Source organism: Ascaphus truei, chromosome 6, assembly GCF_040206685.1.
Source record: "Ascaphus truei isolate aAscTru1 chromosome 6, aAscTru1.hap1, whole genome shotgun sequence".
NCBI classification, from domain to species: Eukaryota; Metazoa; Chordata; class Amphibia; order Anura; family Ascaphidae; genus Ascaphus; species Ascaphus truei.
The window spans coordinates 63,565,693-63,593,273 of NC_134488.1; the positions used below are offsets into that span (position 1 = coordinate 63,565,693).

General features: G+C 41.7%; 1 protein-coding gene across 1 annotated transcript in view; it reads left to right on the forward strand.

Moving 5' to 3' along the window:
* The first annotated feature begins 555 nt into the window (after positions 1-555).
* DLGAP3 (DLG associated protein 3) overlaps positions 556-27,581 on the forward strand; it is an 84,389-nt gene continuing 57,363 nt past the window's right edge. The window contains 2 exon segments of the mRNA XM_075604601.1: positions 556-982; positions 7,562-8,620. Coding sequence (XP_075460716.1) covers positions 7,619-8,620 — 1,002 coding nt within the window. The 5' untranslated portion in view covers positions 556-982; positions 7,562-7,618.

Here is a 27,581-nt window from a genome sequence, read left to right on the forward strand (position 1 = left end):
AGTATTATTATGTAAAGTGTAAGCAGCGATACTTATATTCATTTGGTTATCAGTGATTGTATCGCAAGTAAAATGTGTTGAGGTTTTTCTGTGTACTGTTGTGTATTCTAAAAAAAAAGGAAGCAGACGTGTAAACATTCATTAATTACTTGACATAATTAGAGTTGTTCAAGATGGCTGCCCTCTCGTGCATTTGAAGTTGTCATGGTGATGGGTAGTAGTGCTTTGAGGCCTGTGCACAATATTCTGCACTCCATTTGTACAAGTCATATAATAGTTTGTTCATCATTGAGCAGCAGAACTGTCAGAGGAACTGGCAGCCATTGTTAACCATCCCAGAAGAAATACAAGCTGATGTCTATTGTCAGGAAGGCTGCAGCTCTGTCCTCTTCTGGAATTGTTGGTGCTTTTATGGCAGTTATTTGTGTCTTAGATGTATGGGGTGTATTCATGGATATATTTAAACACTAGATATATTCCTAATTGAATACATTTTTGTAAATGTATTGTATTTTGGACACACACACACACACACACACACACATTAATAACTGTATGTATTTTCTCTCTCCCTCTCTGCTGTCTCTTTCTCTCTTTCTGTATCTCTCCTGCATTCTTCACACCTGTATTTTCTCATTCCTCCTCCATCTCTGTTTTCTCCCTCCCCATCTTACTCTCTCCATCCCCCTCTCTCCTCTCTATCTCGCTCCCTCTCTTCATCCCTCTCTATCTGTACATTCTTCCCTTCGTTTTTCATCCCCCTCTTTCTCTCCCTCCCCTGATCTCTCTATATCCATGCATTCTTTTCTCTTGTCTTTTTCTAACCCCCTCTCCCTCCTTCTTTCTCTCGTTTCTACCTCTCTTTCTCTCTCTTCCCCCCTCACTCTCTCGCTCTAGCTTGTGACGGGGGATCCTGCTTGTTGTGTGACTGGAGCTCCACAGACCATGAAGTCAGCGGGATGTTAGACTCCATCTCAGCGCGGTAAGAAAAGCTGAGCTCATTTAACCCTCTGGCTCTTCTTTATTTTCGTGTGTAAGAAAAATAGATCAGAGTCACACAGAACTGCCACAATCTGGACATCAACATCTCCAGAATCCAGACACAAAACCCAATTCCAGAATCCAGACACAAAACCCAATTCCAGAATCCAGACATAAAACCCTGTTGCAGAATCCAGACACAAAAATCTGTTCCAGAATTCAGACACACAAATAACTCCAGAATCCAGACACAAAACCCTGTTCCAGAATTCAGACACACAAATAACTCCAGAATCCAGACACAAAACCCTGTTCCAGAATTCAGACACACAAATAACTCCAGAATCCAAAGGTAAAAAGAAAAATAGAAGCAGTGCATAGCCATGGGAGTCAGGGTCAAGGATGAATTGAAAATGTATTTATTAATCAGCTATGACTATAAAAGAGGTACAAACACTCCTATGCGTTTCACACCCAAATATCTCCATTAAATATCTGCTTGTGTCCGGTTTCGCGAGCAAAACGTCATGACGTCACAACGCTACGCATGCGCACGAGCACGTGCACACACGGACAAGATCCCCCCCACACCCCTGATGTCAGCCGCTGTGCACAGAAAAGTGGAATGTACAAGTGAAGGGGAACCATAGTAACCCTACTAAACAAAACAAAACTAGCAAAAGAGCGTAGACCGGACTATACAACAGAGATAAATGAAATCTGACAACCACATTTGTAATATTAGGAATCTCCAATACCTTTACCTTCAGGAAATACTTGCCTTTTTATTGAGAAAAGTGCAAGACTTCTCACTTGCCTAGATGCTGTACATGTTTTGAAATGTCTAAGTACTGCCCCCACTCTGTGATGGAGGGGTCTCTGCATTTATTTTGATACTTTCATTGAAGATTCTTGTTTAATAAGTATCTTTATCCGGATTTACTTGAGCAACTCATATACCCCACTCTGACTAACTCCAGAATCTAGACACACCTTCCAGAATCTTGAAACACAATGCTGGAAGAATCCAGACACAAACAATGATCAGAATGTAGACACAAATTATTATTATTATTATAACTACACGCATGTCTCCAGAAATACAATGCGGTCGAAATCCAGGCACAAACAAATAGTCGAATCCAGACACAAAAAGCGCTAGAATCCGAAATGCAATGCTGACGAATACGCACATCAGAACTCCGACACAAATATCTTCAGAATGTAAATGCAACAAAATCTACAAAACCCAGGCACAATTATCTTTACAATTTCGCGTTTTGTTTGGGGGTGGGTGAGGGTGGAGTAAAAATAAAATAGAACCTAAAGAGAATCCCATTAAAAGGGACTATTTTGTTTACATATTCATATTTAAAAATTCAGAAAATAACTGGGGCGAGTGAATGGCCCCCTGCACACACACACTGCACCCCCTGAACACAAACTACACCCCACTCCTGCTTTCAAACACCTTGTGCTGTTCATATGCTGATCCCGCACAGATGCACAGTTATGTCACTACACCTCCACTGCTCTCTGCATCACTTCCTGCCATGTGCACCCTCCCACTCAAGCACAGATGGTACAGCAGAGGGTCTCACTGCTCAGAGGCTCAGAAGGGTTAATGTTGCAGGGCTAAGAGAGGCACCCTGCTCTTTGTCTCCCTTATTGATTGATCATCCTCATTAGTGGTTAGCAGAAGAGCTGGAATCAGCAGATTTAATTGCTTGTATTTATAAGTTACTCAGCGGCACCATTAAAATATCCCAATGGGCCTGGCAAGGATAGTCTGCTACTCTGACGGTCTAAACTGCACACACAACATACCTACCTCGAGCCACACAAAGAATACACCAGGGACACATACCTCACCCTCCCTCCTAAAACAGAGACATCATGGGCATGTACCTCTTACCCCCTCCTAATGTAGAGACAATAGGGATATGTACTTCTCATCCTCTCCTAATACACAAAAATCAAGGACACTTATATCTCATCCTAATACACAGACATCAGGGACACCTACAGTAGCTTGCACCCCTCCTAATACACAGACATTAGGGACACATACTGTACTTGTCACCCCTTCCTACTACAGACACAAGGGACACATGCCTGTCACCTGCTCCTAATACAGAGACATTAGCAGCATATACCTCACCTTCTCCTAATACACCGACATCAGGCACACATACCTCTTGCCTTCTCCTAATACACAGACATCAGTGACACCTACCTCTCACCCCTTCAAAATACACAGACCTAAGGGACACATAGCTATCACCCCCTCCTAATACACAGACCTAAGGGACACATAGCTCTCACCCCCTCATAATACACAGAAATAAGGGACAAATAACTCTCACCCCCTCCTAATACCCAGACCTAGGGGACACATACCTCTCACCCCCTCCTAATACACAGACCTAAGGGACACATACAGTAAGTAGCTCTCACCCCCTCCTAAGAAGCAATGCATTGCAGGCCCCTTTGACAGTGAATGGTTGGTTTTATGGTACTGTACACTGAATAATGGTAGATAAGAATGTACGGCTCCATATCCCCCCTACCCCAAACTTAATAGCTCTTTGTTTATCTCAGGCATTTTGGAACATGTGAAGTAATTCAGCAGAGGTGACATAGTGCAGTTGTGTTGCAGCAAAGCGGGTGAGAGATACCCTGTAGCTGCCAACGGCACGGGTGCAAAGGGGGCATCTGCTGTGTGTGTCTCTTCAGTGAGCAGCTGGAATCTGTCCTTCATGTTCTCTCCTGTTCATAGATGGGTAACCTGCTGTTTATCCCTAATCCTCTGAGCTATCCCAGCGAGCCGCTCTCTGTATATAAATTACCTCTTACAGGTGGGCAGGAATGACAGAGACCGCTTCTCGTATCTGAGCATTTTCCATCTCACTGCTGCTCCTACACCCACCACTACATTCCCTGCCAACTCTGTGTATACATTTATACATGCATGTATTTATTGTATAATTGCTCCCTCTCTAACTGTGCGTGTTTATATAATAAAATTAAAAGAACTGTACAAGCACTCAAAATAAATATACATAAAAATTATTTAAGTTATAAAAGTTATTTAACCGTAATTTTGGAATTTTTTTCACGGATCCGATGGGAACCGAAACGTCGGTTTAATAAATATGTTTTTGGTATATTTATATTAAGTGGCAATACAGTCCTTGTTATTGTATATACTGCTTTGTGGCTGTTTGTTGTATATGAACAACAAATAAAAATACCACGTGTGAGCATATTCACATGTCTCAGACAAGTCTGCAGCGCTGCTTTTCCCGCATTTTCTCTTGGCATACAGTGCTTCCACTGCAGCCAGGGATTCTGGGTAATGACATGCAAATGAACACACACCCACCTTAAACTTCATGGCCATTTTAACATGGACCCCTATAAGCTTATGCCCGTGATAGTACACAGCTTTTTAGCACAGCCTGATTTTATCATCTTCCTCTTTTAATTTCCCTTGGAAACCTGTCGATTTACCATCTTTCTCCAACGATGGTCATTTCTTCTTGCGATATGTCCAGCCCACTGCCATTTTCATTTCTTCACACTCGTGATGATGTCACAGACTTTGGTTTTGAACCCATTCATTCTGTTTCCTGTCTCTTTGGGTAATACACAGCATACATCTCTGTATACTTCTCTGAGTTTTCTGAAGCTTCTGAATTCTTCACGTTTCACATCCATCCGTGAGCACAGCAGAATACACTGGTCGAAAACTTTCTTTTTGGGGCACAATGGAAGTTTCCCTTGAAAGATTGTCTTGTTTCTTCCAAATGCGCTCCATCCCATCTTCATTCTCTTGATTTAATTCAAACGGTTCCCATCCATTGTTACTTCCCGGCCAAGGTAGACATAGTCTTTCAATTGTTCTATTCCGTTTATTTCGATCTCTGTAGAGTTGATACATTTGTTGAACATCACTTTGGTCTTGCTGAGATTCATATGGAGGCCCACTTTCTTACTTGCTTCGGTGAGTTCTCTGATTTGTTGCTGGATGTCTTCTGGACCTGTGGCAAAAATAACATGGTCATCTGCAAATCATACAATTAACAATTGATTTTTATTCTTTTTTTTTTTAAATTCCCAATTCAATGTCTTAAACAATTCTTTGTGTTGCTGTGAAAAGCTTTGTTGACATGGTGTCTAACTGTTGCACACTCTTACTTATCCTTACCTGCCTTGTGTCTTCGTGCAATCTAATTGTTGGTGTGGGATTCTCATAAATGCTTGTTATAATATCAATGTACGGATCTTCGATACTATGTCTTATTAGTGCATTTAAAATGCCGGAGGTGTAAACAGAACCAAATGCTTTTTTTGGTAAATCTGTGAATCCTAGATTGAATGGTAGATTATTTTCATTAGTTCTGGAAATCACTTGTACAATTTGGACGTGGCCTATTTCGTTGTATCCACTGCAAATCCCGCTTGTTCTCTAGGATGAGCAACGTCCAGGGTCAAGAGCAGCTGATGATTGAGTACCTTGTAAAAAATCTTGAACGTGATTGGAAGTAGACTGATATGATCTGTAGTTCACGGGGTCATTTTTGTCGCCTTTCTTATGAAATGTTCCTGGTCTTCAAGTAGCACGTAAAGCCTTTTGCAAGGATTTTCTCCACTTCTTCCACAGCTTCTTTCAAGTTGTAATTCAATCTTCTACGGGGCCTTCCCATTCTTCATAAATTGTATTGTCTTAGTAACTTCTTCTGGAAGGACGCATGGCACATGATTGCCGTTTTCTTCTCGCTCTTCGTCTACTGGATTATGCCCTGTGTAATTTGTGGTTTTTGTATAACTTCTTCTAGAAGTCCTCAACTCTCTTTATGATAAGTGCACAGTCTTTTATTGTTGATCCATCATCTTCCCTGAGTGCGATGATTTGCTTCCTCCTAATCATAAATTGCCGCTTTGACTTCTTTCAAGTTTTGCTGTCTTCGATAGTCTTCCTCTCCATATCGCATATAGTTAAATTTTCTTACATCTTCCGTTACACGTTTGTGAATAATCTTGCACAGCTCTGTATATAACATTTTAGTGCTTGTGTGTTGTGATTGCTTCATTTATTGTAGTTTCCTCAGTAACAGCTTTGTCTCATCTGATATTGTCTTTTCATGTGTTTTGCTAGCAATAGCGATTCCTCCAAACTTCAATCATACCTTTTTTTTTTTTTTAATAATTGTATGTTAAAGTATCCCCGGGCATCCAGAGCAAGCTGAAGTGATTTTTCAGCTCTAGTTGAAATTCTCTGCGTTTAGTCTTGAGATTCTTGATGTAGATTGCTTTTGTCTTCTTTTTAATCAGTTTTCTTCTTTCTATTTGCGCATTAAGAAGTAATTTGCAGCATTCCAATCGTGATCAATGCTGGTGTCAAAACTGTGCAGTCTTCAATCACCTGTTTCTTGTTAGCTTGGCTATAGCCCGTTTTGTTCTTGATTCCATTGGGTTCACTCCATGTCCATTTTCTATTTGGATTCTTCTTAAAGAATGAATTTATGATGTAGACGTTTTTCACATTCTGCAACCTCTACCATTCTGTGGCTATAACCTTACCCAACAACTGATTTCATCATTCTATTGAAATCTCCCATAAAGTTTGTTGATTTAATTGTAGGAGTCTTCCACTTCATTGTCTGTGATGTTGGGGCATATGCCAGGATATTTTGAAGCATGTTTCTCTCTGTCAACTGAATGATAATGGTGATTCTGGCTGGTCTTTCAGATGACTTTTCTTTCTCTGCTATGTTGTTTCTCCATTTCTTGTTAACAATGAAGCTTGTTTCGCCGATTTTTCTATTTTATGTATCTTTGTGATATAATCGGTGTCTGCTATTGAGCTCAATGAGGCCATCATTTTTATATGCAGTATAGATATAAATATATATATTCATGTTTAAGGTCAAGGGACGTTAGTTACTAAGAGGTGTTGTGCCATAAGGCTGGAAGACACCTTAGGTCCATTCATTTATGGACTGTAAGGGACTAGGCCGTGCTAGAAGGTGCCATATGAAGTAGCACTGCTTATTAAATATGGGCTATAATCTACAAGTTTGTACAATCAAGATCTGTGCTTTGTACCCTCTACTCCACTGCTCCTCTGTTAAAATAGCATTTTTTTTTTACAATTGCATTGTTTTTTTAAATAGAGGGACCTCGTATAGAGTAGATCTTCATGGAAACTCTGAATGCATGTGAAAGTTGATAGTAAGAAAAATAAGACTTTTGAGCTGTTTTAGTTCCCTTATCTTCTGCCTTTTGTTTGTCTTGCTGCATCTTAACTTCTCTCCCACGCTCCTTGTTTGGTTGGATTCTGCTAGGGAAGAGCTGTCAAGAAAATTACATTACAATTGGGCCCTATAAAACAATACTTCTCCCCTTTCAGAGCAGTATAGGAGACTTGGAAACTGGTCCAATTGTATTTATTTATTGATTGTTAGGTGCATTGCTCCCCAAGATTCAACACTTGAATTATTTCACTGCCATTAATTGACATCTGCCCTAAATCAGTTGCATCTTTAATGGTTTATTCTGTCCCCTTCCCTCCTAGGTAATCCCACAGCGCTGGGAGGGGCAGGAAACATGCCGCTGGTTCAGTACTGACAGGATGAAAGGTTACCATGGAGAAGGCAGCCAATCACAGCCTCCATGTCACTGTATCCCCGAAACCCGAGAAAGAGGTCTGGATTTCCCTCATCACGGCTTGGACCCCCGCAAGTCCTATCCCCGCAGCGCCTCTGAGTCTTGCTCCCTGGACCTGCATTACTGCCCCTCTCGGAGTGCCGGCGTGACCCCAGATTGCCCCGGCGGTCCTATGAGCATGCCAGAGCCCCGGTCTTCAAGTGGCGGAACCTACCCCAGAATGCACCACAACCCTCAGCAGTATGACTCCTGTGATGAATGTATGGCCGCCATTGCTCACACCTCCAGCAAGATCAACCGCCTGCCCCCTACCCTGCTGGACCAGTTCGAGAAACAGCTGCCCCTCCACCACCACGACGGCTTCCACACCCTCCAATATCAGCGGACCAGCACCACGGAGCAGCGTAGCGAGAGTCCCAGTCGCATCCGCCACCTGGTGCACTCCGTGCAGAAGCTCTTTGCCAAATCCCACTCCCTGGAGACGCCCTCGAAGCGGGAATACAATGGAACCAGGCATGAAGGGCGAAGCGGGGATGGCTACCAGCACTCCCAACCTCGGCACAGCAAGAAGAGCAAGAGCAGAGACAGAAAGTCAGAACCCAAGCACCGCTCAAAGATGGCCGGGTGGTGGAGCTCGGACGATAACTTAGATAGCGACAGCAGCTTCCTAGTGTCTGCGCGTCACGCCATGGAGCATGGAGCTCCCTTCGGAGTGGACACCCCAGAAAGTGCCTTCAGAGACTTGACCTTGAAGAGTCTAAAGGGTGGCGGCGGAGAGGGAAAGTGCCTGGCCTGTGCAGGCATGTCCATGTCCCTGGACGGACAGACCCTGAAGAGGAGCACTTGGCATACCATGACCGTCAGCCAGGCCAGGGAAGCCTATTCTGGCCCGGGGGGGCACCACCATGACAAGATGCTGATGCTTCAGGAGGCCAAGGGAAAGGAGCGAGGGTATCATTATCTGCAGGTGGGTACCGCGGGAGTGGGGACTTCAAAACCACAGCAACTCAGTGTTAACATATGCCCAGTACAGAGAATCTTAACCCTCCTTTGTGAAGAGCCCTGAGAGAATGTCCTAATATTAATTTATGATATATATATATATATAATCAAAAAATAAATAGATGATACCGTTCTGTGGCTAACGAAATGCTTTTATTTGTGCGAGCTTTCGAGATACACTGATCTCTTCTTCCGGCGATGTTACAATGAATGAAGCAAGCAAAAGCTATACTATAAACAGTGTCTATTGGAATGTTATCTGTGCTGGTCCTTCCCCCGGTGTGGATGTGTTTTATGGCTGGAGGTGTCAAAAGGTTCCTGAAAGCAAGTGATGAAAGAGTGTGTATGTGTATCAGTGTGAATTAATATGAATGGAGAGCCCACAGTATATACAGTGCTTTACAAAAGGTGTGTGTGGAGTGGGAGCGGATATACATGGTGTGGGTGGGTGTGGACATGTGAGAGTTAGTAGCATAACTAAAAGTGTGTGTGGATACTATGTGGTCCCTATTGGTGTATAGGGATGGAAAAACAAGGAGTATAAGTATGTGTGAGAGACAGCTGTGTGAGCCACTTTACAGTGCCACTTTATATGTGTATATATATATATATATATATATATAGTTATACGTTACCGTTCCAAGGATTGGTAAACAAGAGACAGCACTCAATGTTGAAGATCAAAGTGTATTAGTGAAAGCAAAAATACATCCAGAAACCCAACGTTTCGGTCCTACAGAATGGGACCTTCCTCAGGGGGATACAAAGGTATCCCCCTGAGGAAGGTCCCATTCTGTAGGACCGAAACGTTGGGTTTCTGGATGTATTTTTGCTTTCACTAATACACTTTGATCTTCAACATTGAGTGCTGTCTCTTGTTTACCAATCCTTGGAACGGTAACGTATAACTACATTCTCTATATGGGACGTGCACCTGTGGCTTAACAGCACCTATTGGAGTGCCAACTGCCTTATCTGACTATATATATATATATATATATATATATATATATATGAATAATATATGCAATATAGGTACATCTAAATATTTATAGGTACTTTATATAAATAGACCAATTTGTTTTACAAAATGAATAGTGTGTGTGTGTGTATATTATATATGCATATATACTTAGAATAGAAAGTTGTGATCAGTGTGTGTGTGTGTAAATATATATATATATATATACAAACTGTAAATATTACTGTTTGTTCATTTGCATGTCTTAGACAGGTCTGCAACCTTGTCTTTCCCCATTATCGCCCAGCATACAGCGCTTCCACTGCAGCAAGGGATTATATATATATATATATATATATATATATATATATATATATATATATATATATATATATATCCATAAAACAGTTTGCACTCACGTGAGTTGTTGTAGAGGTTGGTGCTTGTCCCATAAGGCTTAGTTAGATGATATTTACCGCAAAGAAGATCGGCAAAAAAGAGACAGCACACAGTGGTAGATGGATCAATAAGGTGTATTGAGATAGGTGGCACACAAAACCATACACACACACATACACACATACACACTCACACACATATATATCAGCCGGGCCACCAACATGGAGGGAGGGCCAGGACAATTGTCCCGAGCCCGGCTCTCCCCAGCTGCTGTAGGCCCCTCTTTGCTAGACTCGGCCTCTCTCTTGCTGGTGCGTGATGGAAGCTGAGCGTGACTTTCGGGCGGGCCCAGGTTCCGGAGTGCACCAACGGGAGAGAGGCCCGGTCTGGCAGAGAGGGAAGACCGGCGTGGGAGAGAGGTCTGGCAGCAGCTGGGGAGAGCCAGGGCACCAGAGGCCTCATACTACCTGAAAGGTAGGTAGCTATGTGTGTATTGTATTTTGTGTATTGGGTGGGGGAGTATTGTATTTTGTGTGTGGGGTTGGGAGGGTATTATATTTTGTGTGTGTGTGTGTGGGGGGGGGGGGGTTATTGTATTGTGTGTGAGAGGGTGTGGTATTGTATTTTGTGTGAGTGTAGTGGGGGATAATGTATTTTGTGATGGGACAAGTATTGTATTTTGTGTGTGGGGGGGGAGGAGGAGTGATAGAGGGGGAGGGGAGTAATTAAGTGATAGCGGAAGGGGGGTAGAGTGTGGGAGGGAGGTTGGTGGATGATTGAGGTGAGAGAGTGAGAGGGGGGAAAGTGAGTTAAGAATAGAGGGGGAAGAGTGAACCAGAGGGGGTGGGCAAAGACAAATACATGGGAAGAGGAAGGGGTGAGAGGGGGGGGGGGAGTTTGCAAGGTGATCCCTGAGAAATCTGTCTTCAGCCCTGTGTGTCTGTAATAATACATATGTATCCCCACTTGTGGTAAGAGGTTAATCTAATTTTCAGGTGTCACAGGCAGATAAAGTAATTTCCCAGAACTTCAAAGGCATTACCACTGTGGTGATTCACACAGCGTATCAGAGAGTATCATGACATAGCGTGCTTTTAGAAATCAGAAGCATGTTGACTTTCAATCAGCAATCCCTAATAGTTGAGGAAAAATACTTCGCTCAAATGAGGAATGCTGAAGGGCCTCTTAATTATGAACATTAATTATTACAATGTAAAAATAGCTGCGAGATAAACAAGAAGCTCGGTGATTACTTGTTATAGATCCGTATTGCTTGCATGCTACAGTTATACTTCTCTGTGTATAATAGATGTATTCCGTTTTTAGGGGAAAAGTGGCAAGAACTTTAAGCAAAGAAAAAATGATTTTTATCTATACATTATTCTGTATATTATTGATACATTGCTCTGTATACAATAGATGCATTGCTCTGTATATTATAGATACATTGCGCTGTTTATTATAGATACATTGCGCTGTTTGTTATAGATACACTACTCTGTATATTATAGATACACTGCCCTGTATATGATAGATACATTGCTCTGTATATTATAGATATATTGCTCTGTATATTCTAGATACATTGCTCTGTATATTATAGATATATTGCCCTGTATATTCTAGATACATTGCTCTGCATATTCTAGATACATTGCTCTGTATATTAGATACATTGCTCTGTATATGATAGATACATTGCTCTGTATATGATAGATACATTGCTCTGTGTAGGATAGATACGCTGCTCTGTATATGATCGATACATTGCTCTATATGATAGATACATTGCTCTGTATAGGATTGATACTTTGCTCTGTATAGGATAGATACATTGCTCTGTATATTATAGATACATTGCTCTGTATTATATAGATACATTGCTCTGCATATTATAAAAACATTGCCCTGTATATTCTAGATACATTGCTCTGTATATTATAGATATATTGCTCTGTATATTCTAGATACATTGTTCTGTATATTCTAGATACATTGTTCTGTATATTCTAGATACATTGTTCTGTATATTCTAGATACATTGTTCTGTATATTCTAGATACATTGTTCTGTATATTCTAGATACATTGTTCTGTATATTCTAGATACATTGTTCTGCATATTCTAGATACATTGTTCTGCATATTCTAGATACATTGCTCTGTATTGTATAGATACATTGCTCTGCATTTTATAAATACATTGCTCTGTGAACCTCTCACGTGACGCGGCTGCCGCTTGAAAAGACACATTTTTTGTATTTTCAAAACGCAGTGAATCCGTCGTGTGTGCGCTCGCACTAGGAGCAGCCCCAGGGGATCCTGCACTTCGTGCTTGGCGCTTGTGCGCGCAGCCGCCATCACACACAGTATAAGTTCAGCTTAAAGAGAGCTTCCCTTCTTCAGCACTGTGGACAGCAGCCTGAACAAAAATGGGTTTACCTTACACTGCCACACTGGGTCCAGCAATGTGCTGTCATCCTGACTCTTTCGTGGTATTCAGGTCTGGATCTCTACGTTCCTCCCCAACCTCCCGGTCTTATGAAGGGACCTATTTAAAACTATATTCATATTTATAATAAGTAAAGTATGATTTGCAACTGTATTTGTGGCCCTCTTTTCCCATGTTATCCTTTGGAAGGGCATAAGCTGTGTATCCATAGATAATGCAATCAATTTATTTGATGAAAGCAAAGCACCCTTTCTCTGTGTTTAATGCTGAGCTATAAGCAGATTAATGTTTATTCAACTATAATGCAATCAATGTATATGAAATATGCAAAGCAGTATAGCATGTGAAGCAATGGGGAGCTTTATTTACTGCAAAGCAATATGTATCCTTATACAATGCGAAGCAATGTGTATCCTTATATAATGTGAAGCAATGTGTATCCTTATATAATGTGAAGCAATGCGTAAATATATTTAAAGCAAATCAGCGTGTGTGTGTGTGTGTGTGTGTGTGTGTGTGTGTGTGTGTGTGTGTGTGTGTGTGTGTGTGTGTGTGTGTGTGTGTGTGTGTGTGTGTGTGTAGGAACTGACAAGAAGACATTTCTCAAAGTACGTTGATTTCATTCTATAGCACAGCACACAATTAGGATAAATAGTACAGTGCTGCCTCAGTGTGATGAGATCCAGCACGTGGTCTAGACAAAGAATCTCTTCTAATGCACTAGTATATTCCTATTACATTCTCACGTCATTCTTACTCATTCATGCATATTTAGTTTTCCCGCGCCCTGGCTTTATCTTTGGTCAGCACGTTTTTGCTATCTTCCTTCTGTGCCTTAGTGTGTAGGGGGCTGGGTGGTCTTGTTTCTGTGTTCAGTATGTTTGGGTTTAGTCAAGGTAATCATGTTGCGAACATCTTTCTCTTGAGGTAAGGTCAATTTGTCAAAAACACTTGTGCAATTCTTGCAAATTTCATGCAGCTGTGTTTACCTATACCTTTCCCACTAACCCCATTCTGAATTACAACATTAACACATCCCTTGCTAGTTCATGATTGCACAGTCTCGTCATATTACTCAGTCTCTCTTTTAGGGTGGTCTCTTATGTGGGTTTTACAGTCCAAAGTCCAACATAATCCCCCCAAATAGGGTCACTATCCCTTTTTACTTTGGTCTTCTTCACGGGCGGAGAAATAAGCACGAAAACCACCCACCACATTTATACCCCTTTACACAGCTAACTATACTGAATATAATTTAGTTCAGAAGTGGTTTATACTTTAGTTTACGTTGTGCTTGCAATTGATACTTCTAATAAAAATGTTTAAAAAATCCCATAAAGATTTGAGCAAGAAAGAAAATGATAACAATGATGATCAGAACAATGACAGGGTGAAGCATGACACTCATCACATGATTCATTGTTGGGCTACATCCAAAAATTGCCTCCCACGTGGATATTGTTTCACCCTCCTTCAATTGATTAATAGCCTGGGGGATTTTCGGCAAATTCTGTAATTCCTGAAGGATCTGTTCTCATTTCCAAAAATGTTTAACCAGTCCCTAAATTCTATTCCCATTCCCAATCTAACATCTGATCTCTGCAAGTTTACTGCTCCATAATAGTTAATCTGAGCAGTGATATTTTGAATGATGGGAATAGAATAATTAAATGACTGGTGTACTATTCTGAGATCTTAGTACACCATGTGCCTTCACTCAGGAGGATGGCTCTGTTACCCTTCATGTGTGTATGACTTACATTTTGTTTTTCCCAAAGATCAATGTCCAAGGTAATAAACAGGGTCAGTAACATGTTATTTACCCTCCACGATACATCTTGTATGGTTCACCCAATATTGCTCATCACCAACCTTGTATTGTGATAGTCGACATAATATAGTATGTATATATTTATCTGAAGTACAGACCGACAAGTCCACCAATCTCCATTTCCCAGTGTCAGAATCATGCTCACCACGTGTATGGAGCAGTTTGGGATGGAGAGTAAATTGTTTCATAGCCACCCCTACCCCCAGGAATACATTTTTAGATATGGTCCTTACCTCCCCTTACCATGGTACAAAGGAGTGTACTTCACAGATTGTTATGTCACACCGGCTCAATAAATTTGTCCACCAGGACACGTGCTCTGTGGTAAATTATGAAATAGAACTTTTTTACTGGCACAGCCTTTCCACCGGCTATTTACTTACCAATAACTCTTACAGGCTGATTTTTAGATTGGTTGGCAGTTCATTCTGCGCTGCTGTACATAGAAGTGCGCATGAAACATCTTCCAATTCGTAGACACTTTCCACTAACACTTTAACCTTTATCATAATGTGTGGGAGTGCACTCACTGACACTTTAATGTGCCACTGAAGGTTACTCATTTCCTGGGCCAGGTCTTTAGTGTGCTCAAGTGCTTTTAGTGTATGCGTTGCTAATTTACCCAGCTCGTTCCTCAACCTCACTGTCGATGGTGTTAAGAACGCCCAGCCCAGTACCTTTCCCTTTTGTGATATCACTTATAATACTGCGCTTCTGTCTATGTGCCAGGCGAGCCTGTTGAAACTATTTAGTGATGGATCTATCCACTACTTTAACATTTTGGCTGCAATTAGGCTTCAATTTAGAAATATTCCATTGTTGGAAATTTATCTTCCAGGTAATTCATTTGTTTCATACATTGACTCCTATTTTTTTTGTACCGAGTCCAGTTTAACCTGACTTGGTTCTCCTTCCTCAAATGGATGATTGTACAATGCCAATAAAGAAAGCTGAGTCTGCTGTTTAACCTTGACAGATTCTTTTTGAAGTGAAACGTCTTTGCTGGCACCTACCTAAATTCAGGACTAAAACTCCTTCCTGGAGACGAAAACCACGCTGGCTCAAAATTCTCACAACACTAAAAGTCCTTGATGGAGACGAAACAGCGATCAAGCGCATTCACGAGCGCACGCACTAGCTCCTTACCTGATGCATGCACAGAAGCGGCCAGCGCTGCCCGGCATTCGCAGAAACGGCCAGGACCGTCCACGCATGCGCAGAAGTGGCCAGCTCCACCCGTGCATGTGAAGAAGCAGCCAGCTCTTCCCGCGCATGTGCAGAAGCGGTCAGCGCCATTCATGCATGCAGAGAAGTAGGCAACGCCAATCATGAATGCGCAAAATCGGCCGCCGCAGCTAGCGCAAGTGTAGAAGTGTGTGTGTGTACACAAACAAAAGGAACAGTGTTCTTAAAGGAATTCCCAGTGAGTAGAAATATAGAAGTGCAAATAACAAATTTTTAAAGAAATGTACCATTTATAATAAAAAATGGAGAAGTGCAAAAGATGCAAGGTGTGTAATCATACATGTACAGTATATAGATTAATATAATATAGTAACTGTAATGATTATAAAAAGAGGGCGGGTGCCAAGCATGCGCGTTCTAAGTGAAACTTCTTTGCATTTTGTCACTGAAATTGTATTTTGATTTTTATGATTTTGATTGAAGGAAAGACTTTTGATACTTTACAATCCAAAATATATGTATCTTACTTTAATATCATAAGTCAATTGTATCATGTACTGTATTCCAACTGATACTATGGAAATTTCTGCTGAAAAAAATAAATGAAAAAATAATACTCTCAAAAGTCTTTCATTCAATCAAAATCATAAAAATAAAATTTCAGTGACAAAATGCAAACAAGTTTTACTTAGAACGCGCGTGCGCGGCATTTTATTTTCTATTCGTGCGCGGCATTTTATTTTCTATTATCTGCGTCACTATCTTGTTCCCAACTATACATTTCTAGCTTCCTCCTAGGGTCCAATTACTTGTCAATAAGAGAATATCATTTGTGACAGACTTTTTAAATATATCAATTCTGCAATTGCCTGTCCAGGTTGTGACATTAGTGGTATTGTGGAATACTGAAATTGGGGGTGAAAGTAACAAATATTTCCCAATCTTTACATTGGGCAATTAACTTTCCACATGGAATTACGTCTAAAGATGGGTTAGGGGGGGGGGGGGTATTCTCTCATATTATCACCAATTAGATGAACTTGACCAGTCACATTGCTAGTAATTTTAAAGGTAAATGTAGTAAAGTTTTCCAACCATTTTTCATCGGTCATCTATAAAATAAAATCAGGTGAATTGGAACAATTAATTCCCAAAAGAAACGACACAAAGAAATTAGTGTCCACGATTGTGTCCTTGACGTCATTACCAGTACGGCAGTGATTTGCGGGTAAGGAGGTGGCTACAATTTGCACTAGTCCCATAAATGTTCATAGGACAGCCGTCCTCCTTCACAAGAACATAGGTGAGTCCAATACCAAGTATGGCTCCAATTGTTAAGGTGCCAAACACTGACATCCATGAATTCAGGTCCCACAGATCACGTGATTGTGGTTTGCGCTCCATGGAAGTGGATTTCTGGAAAAGATCAAATGCAATATTCCCTTATGGAATTCTCAACCCTTCCATAGATCTTTCATTTTTCTAGTTATCACTTGGCTATCAAAATGTATCAGAAAATGTAAATACTCTCTCCAGAGCGTGCAACAGTTCATTCAGAGTCCAAAGCATCACTTTAAATGTTTTATCACGTATAAAAATACAGTGCATAAATGACAGAAAAAGAATTACAAGAACATACAATTACAAAATAACGGGAAAAAACAAAAACAGAAAACCTTATAACATAACGTTACCAGATACAGTATGAGGATTTTCCCCCAGAGTGGTCACTGGCGAAGAACTGAGAAATCACATATTTGGTCTAAACACACCCCTGTTGAAATCTAAATTCGTAATACATTGCTATTACTTAAATACATTCTTTCTCCATGGAAACAACATAAGCCCATCCCCGATGTAAATCATCTGCTATATTGACAGTTTTATGTCAGAGTAAAAAAAACCTTTACAAACTATGTTTAAACTTCTCTTCAATATCTAAATGCCCTCATAACTTTCCTTAACTAATACTTACACACACGTGAGTCAGATCGATAAATTCAGGCGTTCATGGCGGATGCGACAAGAATAAGCATGACGGTCTTACCCCTAAATCTGAGCGACAAATTAATATCTCTCCGCCAGTACCTGTTAAACATGCAGTGTGTATTGTCAGAATATGCCATTCTGTGACACAATTACAGATTTGTAACTCTTATCATGCAGAGGACATCACATCACATGATAATTGTCATTTTTAATAAAGACACCCTTCGGTTGAATACTTTCTTAGCCACGCCCCCTGAACCTTGCAGAACCCTCAAGAGAATGCTTTGAAAATCTTTTGTTAATGTCAGAGAACCCATCTCTGGCAGAACAAGGGTCTTTATCTCGAGATCATATCAGTTTAACACTAGGCCTGGCCAATAATTTGTTGTACTGTATTAGTGAGCTCATAATGTGATACCATGTGGTTTTATATTCTTTTTTTTTTATAAACATTTTTATGATGTCCAATATCTTGTAAACCTTAAAAAGCAAACATGCTTTCATTCATTTTATAAATAGAAAGGATTCCTGAAATAGAGGGACATAATGAGTGCCTATATCATAACATTTTAATTACTCCAATTAAGCAATCTTCTTTTTTTATTCAACAAATTCAAATATTTATTGACTAAGTATATTTCAGGAAGACAAAAACTGGTCTGCAGTTCAACCCAGAGTCTAAAGAAATTCCTCCCTCCACTGCACTCAAGGAATGCAAAATGGGGGGTTGGGGGGGGGAAGGGGGGTAGGGAGAGAGTGGAGAATAGAGCTGAACTTCACTTAAAGCAGCTGTCCAAGCTGACATTTTTATTTTTCCCTTTAATATGTGCATCAATACAATGCACACACACAATAAGTAATTAGCTAAGTTGCCGATCGATCCGTTCTCCTGTGATTGATAGGCAAAGATTCAGCTCGGGGTTCACTAAATGGCTGCCAGTGCAGCAGAAGAGTACCAAAGATGCAAAGTTCTGTGGGGAAGATCATGTGACCAGGCAGTCACTAGATACAATTGGTGCACTGCTAGAGCCTGTTTCAGAAGAGGAAGGGGATGTGACGTAAATGTTTGCAATAGAAAAAGAAATGCTTGTTACATTATAATACACAAAAAAAATGCTACAAGTATTTTGTCATAGTACCGAATGGATTTATTTAAAAAAAAAAAACACGTAGGATATTGCTTGGTCTGCAGCTTTAAAGCTTCGGTCTGATAATTACACAACACAGAAATCCATTTTATTCAGAAATGAAACAGAACTGCAAGTTTAGAAATAAAACGAATGGTACAAAACATAGTACCCTGTATCAGATCCCTAAAACCAACAAAGTCCAGACATTGACCATTAGGCTTTAGCAACTTAGCCAACTCCAGCAGGAGAGGGGTATAAATGGATTCCCCTTTTGGTTTCTCTATTATACCTATCCCCTATTATCTTGTCTGTCCTGTCTCTGTCTGTTTTGCCAGTCCCTTTTATTACAGTCTTTTCTTCCATCATGCCTTGGTAGTTTAGACTAAATGATAAAATGACCCATTGTACCACTATTGTAAACCTTTACGCTACTGTAACCCTATCTGCACAGCCACCTTCATTACGGCCACAGCTGAGACCTTTTTTACATTTGCCAGGTGGATGGTCTAGTTCGGGATTATGCAACCAGTCCTGTAGGACTGTAATCAATTGTTCATATGTGGGGCTCGTCTTTAGAGTGGCACTAAGGGCCTGTCCAAGAATCGCATGAGGGTAATTGTTGAGGAGAGAAAGCCAGGGTGACTCATACTAAGACAGTGCTGGGTATGAAAAACTAGGCGATGCAGATCACAATATCAGATCATAAATTCTGCGTGAGAGTTTGTTATATTTATTTTCATAAATTCTAAAGTAGTTATATCGACTCCCGGCCTCCTCCCAGAATTATTTTAACCGCTTGCATTCTTTCATATGCTGTGACCCAACATTTATTATTAGTCCTGAACCAGGAGCACCGGTAATTGTATGGCAATAAATTAGTTTGTTTAGAAATCCGTGGAGCCCTGTTCCTTTACCCTCCAACATTTATCTCAACATTTATCTTTATTTGGGTGCACTGTTAAAGGCCAACCCACTGGACTTTTCCATTGGGTAGATAGATTCAATTGGGTTGATTGATTTTAATTGGGTAGATAGATAGGCTCTTAGCTGCTTACAGGCATCCCTATGACCCAAATCATACTGATCAACAATTGATTCAAAATACTGCACGAGCTGCGAAACTGGCAAAGTAGAATCAAACAACCCAATAACAACCTCAGCTGCGTAATGTCTCGGAGCGACATACGCTTATTCTTTACTGTATAATTATCCCTGATTACTGGCAATCTCAAACTCAACACTGTCAGACCCATTTCCCTCACTGTTACCTTGGTCAGGGTTATTCTGACGACTAGTGCTAGGCTGCCCAGTCATATCCAATGTTTGTAAGAAAGGTGTGGGTGTTCCCTGCATATGTGAATCCCTGGTTGTGGACAGATGAAGAAGGGCACAGGGTAAGTGGAGCAGTGGGTATAAGAGGAATAGAAGCAGCAGGCACACGATTGTTAGAAGCAAGACGTTAGAGACAGCAGGAACAGGAGGAGTTTCATGTTTAATCTTAGCCTGTCTCCCCTTCTCTATTTCGTCTGCAAGCTGAGTACTGAAACTGGAAATAATTTGCTCCGTTAACTAGGACTTGGCCTGACCAAATCCTCCTGGAGCTTTTGCTTTTTTTTTCACACAATGTTACAATTTCATATTGTATCACATCACAGTCACAATCATCATTCTGCCCTTGTTTGCTGATTTCTGTCTGAGCGCCTTTAAATATTTAGATTTTACTTCCTCATTTACGCTTTGGAGTGCTCGACCCTCTTCGGCACATTTTAAACTAGCCTCTTTGGCTCTGGAGCGCGTCATAGCAAACATTGACAGAATGTTACCAGTTTTTATAATCCTTTTTCTTTTCATTACATTCTTTATACTTTTGTCACAAAGATACAAACGGATTAATTACCGTGGATGTTGCATTCATTGTGAGTTGACAGGCACTGTACTTTTGAATTTGTAACCCTCTTGTAAGTGCAGGCAGCTTACACACATGGGTTGCAATAGGAAACTACAACTTCCAGCTTGCTGTGCTGCTGCAGCAGGGAGCAATTTACCGTACAGGAGGATGTGACTCTTGATGTACGTAGAAGCAGCCAATAGTAAAGGCTGTCAAAGAGGCAGGACTAGGAGAGAGAGGAGCCGATGGAAGGGTCTGGGAGAGCCCGTGGGGCTAGTCCTGGAGAGAGCCTGAGTGATCTCAGGACACACTGGCTGGAGGCCCAGCAGAGCGTTTGAAAGCAGAGGGGACTGCAAAGACTTATGTGGTAGCAGTCCCTGAGAGAGAGAGCTGAGACAATTAATTGGAGGTCTGGACCGGATTCCAAGCATTGTGAGTAACACAGGAGGGGATCCTCATTACAGACAAGGGTACTGAAGGATTTGCGATGAACAGGCCTGCCACGATTACACCCACAGTTAATGAGAGCTCCAACATTGTGCGGCACCAACACACAGGCCTGAATACCTAGGATTGGGTGGCTGCAGACTCTGACAAAGACCCGTGCAACGTTTAAGAGGATTGTTATAAAAACATCTTTGTAGTTGTTTTCCGTTGTCTGACCTAACGCCACTTGTGGCATACCAGCCTGAAATAGAGTACTCGGGCCCCCAGCTCAGCAACAGGTGTCAGTCTGGGGGGTAAGAGAAAGAGGGGTTACAAACATATTTATGAAACAGGTCTATATTGTACATGAGTGATCAATGCCCTTGAATATAAATACCCCATGGAAATTATCACACTTAGATCCCACATCCCCTATTAACCTATCGCTGCTCACATCCCAGAACTCTAGTTATCAGTGCCGGCCTGTTGGTGGTGCCATTGACCCTTGTAGTTACAGAGGCTCCATGCTCTTCCCCACAACAATTAAACTGATTTCTGGGAGAGAGCGCAAGGCCTTTGTAAGTGTATATTACCTTCTCCGAAGTGGCATCTCCTCTAGTGTTGCATTGTCATGGCGCTGTGACGTCACATGACACCGCATTGCCATGACAACGTGACATCACATGGCACGGCGACTTGATGATGCTGCATCGTAGGAGGAGATACAGCTCCAAAGAAGGTAAGGGGCACCGCCAAAACTCCACTGTCCTGAGTCCCGCAAAACTCGTAGCCAGCCCTGCTTCTAATGTATAATCACTGGGGATATCAGGCTTTTAAGGGTTATTGCTGGCACCTACCTCCATCTGCTGTGGAACACTCAACTCCATCGACTATCCCAGTCCCTCAATTTAGGGTTGCAACCCCTCCTGAAATCTGTTTCTCATGTCTCTGTTCACCCAGTTTTCCTTGAATCTGGCTTCTTTTTCCAATCACGTCAGGGTCACCAATGAAGGTACTGGCAAGAAGACGTTTCTCAAAGTAGATTTTATTTAATAGCACAACACCCAATTAGGATAAATACTACAGTGTTGCCTCATTGTGACGAGAACAAGCACACTGGTCTAGACAAAGAATCTCTCCTAAAGCACCAGTGGAAAAAATATATATATATATACTTGGAAACAAAACCAGTATCCCAACTTTATTCTCACATCATTCTTACTCAGTCATGCATATTTAATTTTCCCGTGCCCTGGCTTTATCTTCTGTCTGCTCTTTTCTGTTATCTTTCTTCTGTGCCTTTGTGTCCACGGGGCTAGGTGGTCTTGTTTCTGTGTTTGGCAGATTTTATGTTGGTCACGATTATCGTGTTGCAAACATCTTTGGCTGCAGGCAAGGTCAATTTGGCAATAAACCGTGTGTAACTCTTGCAAGTTTCATGGAGCGGTGTTTACCTATACCTTTCCCACTAACCCCATTCTGTATTAAAACATTAACCCATCCTTTGCTGGTTCATGATTGTACAGTATCATTCTATTACTCAGTCTCTCTCTTCTAGTGGTCTCCTATTGGGGGTCTTACAGTCCAAAGTCCAAATATATATACAGCTAGGTCCGGAAATAATTGGACACTGACACAATTTTCATAATTTTGGCTCTGTACACCACCACACTGGATTTGAAATGAAACAACCGAGATGCAATAGAAGTGCAGACTTTCAGCTTCAATTCAAGGGGTTGAACAAAAATATCGTATGAAACGTTTAGGAATTGCAATCATTTTCATACACAGTCCCCTTATTTCCGGGGCTCAAATGTAATTGGACAAATTAACACAATCATAAATAAAATGTTCATTTTTAATACTTTGTCGAGAATCCTTTGCCGGCAATGACTGCTTGAAGTCTGGAGCACATGGACATCACCAAACGCTGAGTTTCCTCTTTTGTGATGCTTTGCCAGGCCTTTACTGCAGCTGTCTTCAGTTGTTGTTTGTTCGTGGGTCTTTCTGCCTTAAGTTTTGTCTTCAGCAAGTGAAATGCATGCTCGATAGGGTTGAGATCAGGTGATTGACTTGGCCATTTCAGGATATTCCACTTCTTTGACTTAAAAAACTCCTGGGTTGCTTTCGCAGTATGTTTTGGGTCATTGTCCATCTGTAAAGTGAAGCGCCGCCCAATCAACTTCGTTGAATTTGGCTGAATCTGAGCAGACAATATATCCCTATACACATCAGAATTCATCCGGCTCCTTCTGTCTTCTGTCACATCATCAATAAACACTTGTGACCCAGTGCGATTGTAAGCCATGCATGCCCACGCCATCACACTGCCTCCACCATGTTTTACAGATAATGTGGTATGCTTCGGATCATGAGCCGTTCCAAGCCTTCTCCATACTTTTGTCTTCCCATCATTCTGGTTCAGGTTGATCTTAGTTTCATCTGTCCAAAGAATGCTGTTCCAGAACTGGCCTGGCTTTTTTAGTTATTGTTTGGCAAAGTCTAATCTGACCTTTCTATTCTTGAGGTTTATGGATGGTTTGCACCTTGTGGTGAACCCTCTGATTTTGCTCTTGTGAAGTCTTCTCTTTATGGTAGACTTGGATAATGATATGACTACCTCCTGGAGAGTGTTCTTCACTTGGCTGGATGTTGTGAAGGGGTTCTTCTTTACCATGGAAAGGATCCTACGATCATCCACCACTGTTGTCTTCCATGCACGTCCAGGCCTTTTTGTGTTGCAGAGCTCACCAGTGCGTTCTTTTTTTTTTTTCTCAGAATGTACCAAACTGTTGATTTGGCCACTCCTAATGTTCCTGCTATCTCTCTGATGGATTTAATTTTTATTTTGCAGCCTAAGGATGCCCTGTTTCACTTGCATTGAGAACTCCTTTGACTGCATGTTGTGGGTTCACAGCAACAGCTTCCAAATGCGAAGGCCACATCTGGAATCAACTCCAGACCTTTTACCTGCTTAATTGATGATGAAATAATGAAGGAATAGCCTACACCTGTCCATGAAACAGCTTTTGAGTCAATTGTCCAATTACTTTTGGTCCCTTGAAAAAGAGGGGGCTACATATTAAAGAGATGTAATTCCTAAACCCTTGCTCCAATTTGGATGTGAATAGCCTCAAATTAAAGCCGATAGACTGCACTTTAAGCCCATACTCATTATTTAACTGTAACTTGAATGTATTTTGGTTCACAGCCGAAATATCAAAATTTGTATCAGTGTCCAATTATTTTCGGACCTAACTGTATATGAACAATTTCACCAACATACACCAGTTAGGTTAAAAAGTCACTTATCCTCTCCTCATACCCACACAAATCCTCACTCCCATCATATCCACACAGACCCCTCCATCATCCACCCATTGGCAGTGCTCAGTGTCTCTCATACCTTTTCAGGGTGCGGGGTAGGCGCAGGCTGTGCGTAAATAAGCAGACAGAACAAGGTTGGTTGCCAGGAGCTTTTGTAAAACATATATTGTAAAACATATATTGACATACATCTCAATTGACAGAAACTTGTGGCAAAACATATTACTCTAGACTTCATCCCCTAGCAGCTCTTACTCCTACACTGAGGAGGTACTTATACTTGTTACTTGTAGTAAGGGATACATTGTCAATCTCTTGCATAGAGTTAGTAATTCCCCATATTGAATGGGCCTATCTGGAATATACGTTGGGCTTCGGCTTTAGCAACCCGCTACTATGTACTGCATACTTCTTCCATACCTACGTGATCAGGATTACACTAGGGACCTTCCGATTGGGCCTGTCCAAACATACTCTGTAGTTACAATGCCGAGAACTCCTTCCAAATGCATGCTTCCTCCTATTCTACAGTGAGAACAATTTCGGACCATTACTACTGGCACTTACTTAAAGGGCACACTCCTAACTGAAACAAAAACCAGTGACTGGACACTTCTTAATACACTTAACTATACACACAAACCTATTTACAGGACTCATGGTGAGGACTCCAGTCAGAACTCTGAAGAACCTGTTTCTAGAACAGTGGATGGAGCTGTATATACTCTTATCTCCCTATGGGAACATCACTGGTCACAAGACATACTGGGGAGGGGCAATACCAGAGTCAGCCTGTCCGTTAACACATTAAGGCCATCAACCCCTTATAGAATTAGTAGTCCCCAGAGAGGGCTATATGTGTTTATGTATTTATACAGGTGTAGTTAGGGTTATTTTATCTAGCGCATTATGGTGGTGTAGTCTGGGATATTCTGCGTTATTGCTACCTTTAAATCTTAGGGAAAATCTGCAATATTCTGCGTTATAATGTGATATTCTGCGTTATCAGTAAGTAAGGCCGTGCCTATAGTGGCGACGACGACACGGCGGGTGACGTCACCCGTCGCCATCGCCACCGGCAAAAGTTATGTTTCGCCGGGCGGCGGGGTCACAGGATTTCGGCAATTTGATTTGTTCAAGGGCCGTCACGTGACGCGACAGCCCTTGAAAAATCAAATTTTGCCGGCTTCCAGTTTCCGCTACGGCGACTTCGCTCTGTCGCTTTGTCGCCGTCGCGCGCACTATAAGCGGCGGTGGCGGCAATGTATTTGTTTTCAGGCGACGTCGCCGGCACTATAACCGCGGCCTAAGAGAAAGCTGACTACATCTGTGTTTGTGTCTGTCTATCTATCTATCTATCTATCTATCTATCTATCTATCTATCTATCTACATATCTATCTAGCTACACACTCCAAGCTAGTGGGTCAATAATATACTTCAGGTGTATACTGCCTAGATACTGTTCAGGTATCAATCTTAGGACAAAAAGGAAGGTACTCCATGATTCTCATTTTGGCAAAAATGATTTTGCCGTTTCAGCTCCCGAATGAGCCTCTCTCAGGAACAGCCAGAATACAGTGAAGTAAAACCCTTTTAAATCTCTCGCCCTCTCCCCAGGCAAAACGGCGCCCAAAATATGCGAATACATCGATGACGTCCTCATGATTGTAATACTACCCATGCAGAACGTATGAATCCAAAGTAAAAAAACAAAAAAACATCACTTACAGTATATGTTAGACCTAGAGAAGAAACATAAAGACACAATCATAAGATACTTTCAAAAAAAAAATCATATGTATCAAAATAAATAGCAGATACAAATCCACGCATCATCTGGAAAGCAATTAAGTTGCAGTCCAAGCCAACTATGAGCACAGTCACCAGAGATATGTCAACAGTCCAAGGCCCAGATTATAGTTAAATCTGCCATGACTCCGGACCACATAAAAGATGGTCATCTGGTATGCAATAGAATTCCATACTAAGAGTACAGCACTGGGTTAGCTTGAGAGCAGGTTAAATCCAACGTAGTGGCAGAACTACCGTCGGTTTGGCTGCACCAGGGCCCACGACTTTCAGGGATACACCCTCCCAAGTGCCGGAATACCATCATGGTACTTAATTTTAGCAGCTGCAACTGTGTTTTCTGACAGTTCGACAGACCCCTCACCAACTGGGGGCCTGCCCATGGTACGTTTATAGTGCTGGCGACGCGACGTCCGGCTACGGTCGCTGGAAAAATCAAATTGAGATGACTTCCAACGATCCCGACCAAGCCGTCGCGCTTACTATAAGCGCACGCGATGGCGGAAATGCATTTGTTTTGATGCAATGTCGCTGTCACCGTCGCCGGCACTATAAGCGCAGCCTTACCCGACAGAAGAGGTAGCCCACCGAATTGCCACCCTGGGTGGGCTCACTTTTGTTGCCGCCGGGTAAGACCACACAGTTAAGCAGTTTTACTTCACTATGTTTTGGCTGTTCTTGAGAGAGGCTCCATCAGGAGCCGAAACGTCGAAATGCACCTTGCCAAAAGTACATACATACATACATACATACATATATACATACATACATACATACATACATACACATACAGATGTAGCCAGACTTACTGTTCTTGGTGCTGCTTTCGTGTGCAGCCGCACTCGATCATGGCCCAGAAACCAGAAAGTGGCCCGGGAGGATTAACTCAGCGGGGGTCCCTACTTCTGAATGGGTCCCCCGCAGCGTTAATCCTACCAAGCAAGTCACGAGTCTGTAAGAGCTGCGCAGAGGAATCCCAGAGAGAAGCAGTGTCTGTGTCTCCCCAGAGCAACTCTACAGCAAACCAATGTATTTTTTAAACTTATTTTTCTGTACAGGATTGAAGCAGTGGCTCTCCGGAGCTGAACACCAATATTGTCCGCTCTGGGCATCCCCTGCTTCCGTATAGGGTGCGGGTAACCGTTCCAGCTGGGGTTTAAAGCTCCTGTGTCACGTGGGCCAATAGGAACCTAGCCCAGCCGTAGCTGCTACTGGCACCCTCGAGGGAGGCCTGTATCTCTGGAAGCAGGGGGTCCCCAGAGCTGACATTAGTTGGCTTCAGCTCCAGAGACCCCCTGCTTAAATCCAGTGTAGAAAAATAAAATTAAAGGTACAAAAAAAACCCAGTAAACATACATTTAAAATAAATGTTAAACCATAAAGCCATTCATCAGTACCGTGGATTCCCAGGCTCTTAATGTGGCCTCGACTGCCAAGGTGGCTATCAATGGTAGATTACTTAACCCCCTTCATTACCTTAGTGACTATCAGCTAATGTAATGAAGGGATTACCGTTAGCCCGTGCCTAG